This window comes from Myotis daubentonii, chromosome 14, assembly GCF_963259705.1.
Source record: "Myotis daubentonii chromosome 14, mMyoDau2.1, whole genome shotgun sequence".
Taxonomy (NCBI): domain Eukaryota; kingdom Metazoa; phylum Chordata; class Mammalia; order Chiroptera; family Vespertilionidae; genus Myotis; species Myotis daubentonii.
The window spans coordinates 59,373,488-59,380,088 of NC_081853.1; the positions used below are offsets into that span (position 1 = coordinate 59,373,488).

Below are 6,601 nucleotides of genomic sequence, written 5' to 3' on the forward strand. Positions count from 1 at the left end.
AGAATTCTCCGTGTTCTGGCCGTGACAGCAGGGCTCTTCTTACCCCCTTCTAGGCAGACTCAGTGGGACCCCCCCACGTGGGAAAGCCCAGGAGACGAGGCCAGCCTCGAGCATGAAGCTGAGATGGACCTGGGAACCCCAACATACGACGAAAACCCCATGAAGGTGGGTGTGGCTGACGCCGGTGTTTCCTGGGCGCTTGGGATTCTGTGCCTTGTCGTTTTGTGGGGCCGGCAGCCGCCTGTTCTCGGGTTCTGTTCTCCTGTTGGTTCTGGAGAATTACCCGTGTAATACATGCTGGGGGCGGGGTAGGGGCAGCCCGGGCATGCTGACAACACAGAAATGTGGTCTGTAGACCAGCAGGGAAGAGCCCTTAATTGCTGGTCAGCTGCTCTCCTTCCCTTCTCTCTCGGGATGCATAGCCTTTTAGGGCAGGATTCTCGGCGAGGATCAGGCGTGCTCCTCAGGACGTTTGACAATATTTAGAGAGATTGTTGGTGGTTGTCGTCGAGGGGATGCCACTGGCTGCTAGGGATTAAAGGCCAGGGAAGCCACGAAAACCTAAAATGCACGGGAGTGCCCCCTCCCCTCCCGCATCGCTGCTTTAAAGTAAGAGCACCGCCCGCCTTCCCCTCCCCACCTGTGGGTTTCTAGAATCTACACGAGACCCTTGCAGCACCCAGGATGCTCCCGACCGTGAGGTCGCCTGTGATGTTTTGGGGACCACTGGTCCACTCATGTCTTTTCTGGTGCTGAAGGGTTTCTGACCGGCAGCGGGCATTTGGGAAGGTCGCTAACACTTAGTCTTAAGTCTCTGAAGGCGTTCATGTCGCTGTCCATCAAACTGTCCTTGACTCTGACTCTGGCTCCTGGGATTGAGTGAGCGTTAGCCAGTTTCCGAAATGATTTCCGTGCCGTTTGCAGACCACAGACCACGGGGGTGTGGATGTCAGTGCCCCCAAGAGCACTTCCTTTGGCTGTCGGTGCCCATGCTGCAGTCTCGGCGCCTGGCAGTTGAACAGCCCCTTTCTCGGTCCCAGTAGCACCGCACTCGACGGGCCCCTGGACTCCCAACGGTGCCCCGTGGACAGTGCCCCGTAACTGTCCGCACAGCCCACCCTCCCAGCCAGAGAGCCAGAACGCTGCTCAGCGCCGCCCGTTCGGAGGGAGCGGGTTCCTGTTGGCACAGCACTCCTGCGAGAGCCGGGCCGTCCTCCCTCAGGGCTCCGTCCTTCCTGCTCTCGCTGCTCGTGTCTGAGGCCCACAGGGAGCTTGGAGGACGTGCTGCCGTGTCCTCGGCTTGTCAGGCAGCTTTCAATCCCTTGCTACCTGAGGTCTTCCTGTGAACACACCCCGCCTCTCTAGTCCTGGAAAAGTAAACACAAAATCCCAAAGCAGAACATTTGAAAATAGATTGCTTGCCGAGTTGTTTTATTTCCTGACAACAGAGGTTGATCTGTGTGTTCTTTCTCGCCCTCCTCCCCTCCCCATCCCCATCCCGCTCCCACAGCCACAGAAAGAAAGTAAAACAGTGGAAACTCTGTAGACCTTTCATAACAAGTCCGAGAAAGCTGATTGTAGCCTAGAGCAGGGAGGGCCACCTTCCTCAGGAGCCAGCCCGGGAGAGGCCTGGCTCCCATCACCAGCACCTTCATTCTTGATGGGCATGGAGGGGTCGCAGCTGGGGGTGGTTGGGAGAAGGAAAAGTTCTCTGCTGTGAGTGGCAGCAGGAACAGGACGTGGCTGTCATACCAGCTGCAGCTTCTACACCCGTCGGAGTGACTGCTCCACGGGGAGCGCTTGTGGCCGTCCACAGAAAAGTGCGTTTGCCACGTTTCCACGGAGAGGGCGGCTGGTGGCGGGCAGTGTGGGCGATGGCCTTGCATGGAGGCGCTCACCACTGAGCGGTGCTGGCTGGAGGGACGTGGCCGCTCCCCCCGGCGCTGCTGGAAGGGACTATCCCGGGGGTGTCGCCCTCTTACCAGCTTGGGACCCAGGCACCCTGTGTCTCATCATCTGCTCATCTGCTCACTGACTGGCACAGCCCTATCTTCTTCCCCCGGAATCCTAGTTGCCTCTGGTCTTTGCATTTCTGAACTGGAATCCCACCCTCCCAGGAGCCTCTCCTGCAGTCTGGCCAGCGCTGCCTCAGGAGGAAAAGGGAGGCGTATCCAAGGGGGGTGGGAGGACTGGGGAGAGGACGTGTGTGTGGGAACCTCCAGATGTGGTGAAAGGTTCCAGAACGTGTTTTCCGTTGTCCTGGAACCCTGGCGTGTCGGCAGGAGGAGTGGCGCTCAGTGAGCTTCGGCCTGGACAGTGCTGGGCGCTGAGCGTGGGGTAGTGAAGCTCAGGCGGGCATCTGAGTGGTCCATTCACAGCAGAGAACTCGGCTCTGAAACAGTAGAGGTTTTCGCTCCATCACGGCTGCAGCGCTGAGTGAGGGTAGAGAACTAGGACTTGGTTCGTCGCGGTGAGGGCTGAGCCAGATGCCTCCAGGCCTCGTGCCTTCATGCCGAGAGGCCAGAGGGAGGAAGGGGGTGCTGGAGCAGCAGGGCATCGCGGTCTGACCTCATCCCAGCATTGCTGCTTTCTCTTCGTTTCTAGGCCTCAAAAAAGCCCAAGACTGCAGAGGCAGACACCTCCAGCGAGCTGGCCAAGAAAAGCAAGGAAGTGTTCAGAAAAGAGGTAGGTTTGGTGGGGGTTGCTCAGCTCCATGGCGGATTAAACCAGCCTTCCCTTTCCCGGCCTCAGCACCACAGCCCGTCCCCTCACCTCGGCCATTCAGCTGTGCAGCTGCTGTGATGGCGCATGGCATGGCCTCGCACTTGGGTGATGAGCACCTCCATGCCCACTGTCTGATTCCGTCCACGCAGCCCTCGAGGTGGGCAGGGAGGAACTGTCAGGCCTCGCGGGCGGGACCAGGAACCCCTAGGGCGCTGAGAGGGAGGTGCTACACAGAGACTTGAACTCAAGCCTCCTGGCAGTCGGTTCTCTTTCTGTGACACCTCACGGGGCTGCCTGATCCTTAGGGGCCGGAGAAAGCAGCTCCGCTCTGCTCCCAGGGTTCCAGCCCCAGGACACCAGCTGGTCTGCCAGGGATCTGGGCTCTAACACGCCCTGGTTTCCTGCGGGGCTCTGGTGTGCTGGCGGCTGAGTGAAGAGGGCGCTGAGGGTGTCGGTGTCGAGAGGGGCAGGTGGATGGGGAGCGGGTCCCTCAGGCCGTGGACGTACAGGAGAGCCGGCAGTGTTTCTCCAGGGAGCTGTGCGTGGCCATGGCCGTGCCAGGCGGGCGGGGCATTGGGAGATGGGCTGAACAGTCCTGCACTGCTCCACGCGGCCTGTGTGGCCCACGGGAACCAGTGCAGCGCTTTCAGCGGGAGATGGATTGAGGCAGAGAGTACGGAGGCCAGGAGGCCTCATGGACAGGGACCCCTTTAGTCTCTCACGATCCCTGTGAAATGATCGGTGTTTGAGCTCAGCCAACCAGCAGCTGGCTACTTCCTCAGTGCCTGCTGTGCGATAGGGCGTTGTTCTCTGGCTCGGAAGGCTCACTGAGCTTTGAGGGCGGTGGGCCCTGGGCAGTGCTCCCTGATGAAGTGGCCCTCGCTGGCCTCCTCACTCCCTTTGTCCCTGGGGTCTTGGTGCCATGAATACTTCAGAGGTTCTGTGTCTGGGTCTCCTGAGAGCCACTGGGCAGGACAGACACCGAGAGCTCAGAGGACACACGTTGTATATAGAAGAGGGTCCTGCCCAAGGCTTTCCCCGCCAGCTGTCATGCTGCGCTGCCACCTCTTCACGCAGCTGCAGTGTGAACGCGCCCGCTCCACGCGGCTGCGGTGTGGTTCCACCTGTGCCTCGCAGCCCCTGGCAGCACTGGGTCTTCTCTCTGTGCTGTTTCTGGAGCCAGAGGACTCAGCTGCCGCCTCTACACTAAGGAAGTGCCCTGTGCTTGCTGAGCCCGGGGCCTGCATTCCAGTTGCAGAAAGAGGATCGCTTTCTCCAGTCCCTGCTGCCGGCCCCCGTCTAGGCTTGCTCAGTCCACCCCAGGGTGCCCGCCCCCCGCCCCCCGCGCTGACCTCATCATGACTTCTTCCTTCCTGGATGTTGAGCGTGTGTTCTCTCCGCTGCCTGCAGATGTCCCAGTTCATCGTCCAGTGCCTGAACCCTTACCGGAAACCAGACTGCAAAGTGGGAAGAATCACCACCACGGAAGACTTCAAGCACCTCGCTCGGAAGGTACTCTCCCCGCTCTGAGCTGGCAAGTTGTGGGCAAACTAGACCTCCTAAGAGGCCTCCCATCGGAAGTGGGTTTTCCTGGCCTGATGCCCAGGCTGGGTGCCCAGGAATGGAGGGAAGGTTTGAGAAGGAAGGGCCCAGCTGAGTGTAGTGACTGAGAAACTTCCAGGGCTGAGCTGCCCCTCCTGGTGGCCCCCGCACCAGCCGCCCCACCCTGTCTCCTGGTTCAACTCCCAGTCTTGGTCAGAAGGGCCCTGAGGCCACAGGCTGGCCTTCGCTCCAGTCGTGTCCCCTCTGACTGGCGGCCTGTTCTCTCCCGCGCCCCAACAGCTGACTCACGGCGTCATGAACAAGGAGCTGAAGTACTGCAGGAGCCCGGAAGACCTGGAGTGCAACGAGAACGTGAAGCACAAGACCAAGGAGTACATCAAGAAGTACATGCAGAAGTTCGGGGCCGTTTACAAACCCAAAGAGGACACGGAACTGGAGTGACGGCCCGGGCGGGCGAGGAGCCGGCGGCCTCCCTGCCCGCCTCCGCCACACCGCGCTACTGATGCCCCTCACTGGGACCACCTGCAGGGCCCTGGGAGCCCAGAAGCCAGCTTAGCCTCCAGCAGGCAGTCCCCGGCCGTGAGCTGTTGGGGGGAGGTTAGAGGCCATCAGAGGCCAGGGCCCCGGGAGACGCTTCCCTCGGACCCTGGCCAGGCCTGACCCCTCTCACACCTGGGTCTCCTCCTTGGCGGTGCTGTCGGCGCACGGACCATGCGCATCCCCACCCACCACCTCTACCCTGACGACCTGTATTATATTTTAATGTATATGTGAATATATTGAAAATAATCTGTTTGTTTTTTCCTGGTTTTTGTTTGTTTTTTTGTTTTGCTTTTAGCCTTTACATGCTAGGATCACAGGAAGACTTTGTAAGGACGGTTGAAGTTCTCCTGCAAGGTTTAATTTGTTATCATGTAAATATTCCAGAGCAGGCTGCCTTGTGGTTTCGGCCAGCCTTGTGCTATGTTGATAAGATTGATTTACTGCTTAAAATCACTTTACTTTATCCAATTTTTACTGAACTTTTTATGTAAAAAATAAAATTAATTAAAGAACTTGGTATGTGTGTTCCCTACGAGCTAGTTGAGCATGTTTGTGTCTGCGGTTCCTGGAGGAGAAAGGAGGGGAGTGCAGTCCAGAGTCGCCTGAGGTTGGAGTTGGCTGCCGGCCTGTCCTCACAGTCCCAGGGGCTGGACTGAGGCAGTGCTTGCAGGTGACTGACGGGCCCTGTGGCTGTGCTGGGGGCGGAGTCACTCGGCGAAGGCGTGGCCGACGCCTCCCTGGCAGGGACTTCCCTCCAGAGACAAGTCCACCTGGCACTGGGCCTGGACACTAGGCATAGGATAGGTGGGGACCCCGATTGTGGGGCGCAGTGCACAGGTGGATGAGTGGGCATCTGGAGGAGACCACCCCCCACACATCCCTGTCTGGGCAGTGAGGAGAGCCAGAGGCTTCAGGCCAGCCCGGGCCCATCTGCAGAGTCTGGTCCATCTCTTCCTCACAGCAGCAGTGCCCCTGGGGTGGGGGGTGGGGGCGCAGCACTCACTGCCTGTGGGTGCACCTGGGCTCAGATCTGGGTGGGGTGGGCGCAGCGCTCACTGCCTGTGGGTGCACCAGGGCTCCTAGAGCTCAGGCTGTGCTCAGCCCTGAGGTGCAGGAATCAGCTTCGTTCGAATGAGCAAACAGGTGAGGGGCAGTTACTCATCTCCTGTCCTCGTATGAAAGGAAGTGTTAACACGGGAAGAGAAAACCTCTTTCCGTCATAATCACTGGGCATTGGACCTGCCCGCTCGAGTGCATTAGGAGTGTCCGCGGCCAGATGCACCGTTGCTGACACCCAGGCTCCAGGGCTCAGGTGCCCAAGGACCCGGGCAGTGCACAAGGCACCGCTGAAGAGGAAGGAGTCCTGTTAGTTGACCACACTGTTGGCTTTTCCACAATCTGTTCCCTTCCACGTGCCCTGGACGCCTTCAAGCTCCAGTCCCCAGTGGTGAGCAGGCTGCCAGCTCACTGGGAGCGGTTTGTGCCCCTCCAGGCAGGCAGGATTCAGGTTCACCCCAAGCCAATCCATGGGCAGCCGAGGCCACTCCCTGCTGAAGTGGGTGTGATGTCCCCAGGGCCCGTCTGATTCTAGCTGTGGGAATGCTGGGTCTTTCCTGCTTTCTCTCCTGGGTTATTGCTGCCCCAGGGTCATCTCAGGATGAAGGTGGCTCAGCCCGCCCCCCCCCCCCCGCTTCTTTTTAAATATATTTGTGTTTATTTCAGAGAGGGAGAGGGAGAGAGAAACATCGAATCATTGATGGGCTGCCTCCTG

The 6,601-nt window shown here is 59.3% G+C and overlaps 1 protein-coding gene across 3 annotated transcripts in view; it reads left to right on the forward strand.

Annotated features, from left to right (window-relative positions):
• Positions 1-5,342, forward strand: part of SETD2 (SET domain containing 2, histone lysine methyltransferase) — an 80,996-nt gene extending 75,654 nt beyond the window's left edge. For all 3 annotated transcript variants that reach the window (XM_059664947.1, XM_059664946.1, XM_059664948.1), the window contains 4 exons: positions 54-165; positions 2,605-2,685; positions 4,135-4,236; positions 4,567-5,342. In XM_059664947.1, coding sequence (XP_059520930.1) covers positions 54-165; positions 2,605-2,685; positions 4,135-4,236; positions 4,567-4,728 — 457 coding nt within the window. In that variant the 3' untranslated portion in view covers positions 4,729-5,342. The remainder of the gene's footprint in view (positions 1-53; positions 166-2,604; positions 2,686-4,134; positions 4,237-4,566) is intronic.
• The last annotated feature ends 1,259 nt before the right edge of the window (positions 5,343-6,601 follow it).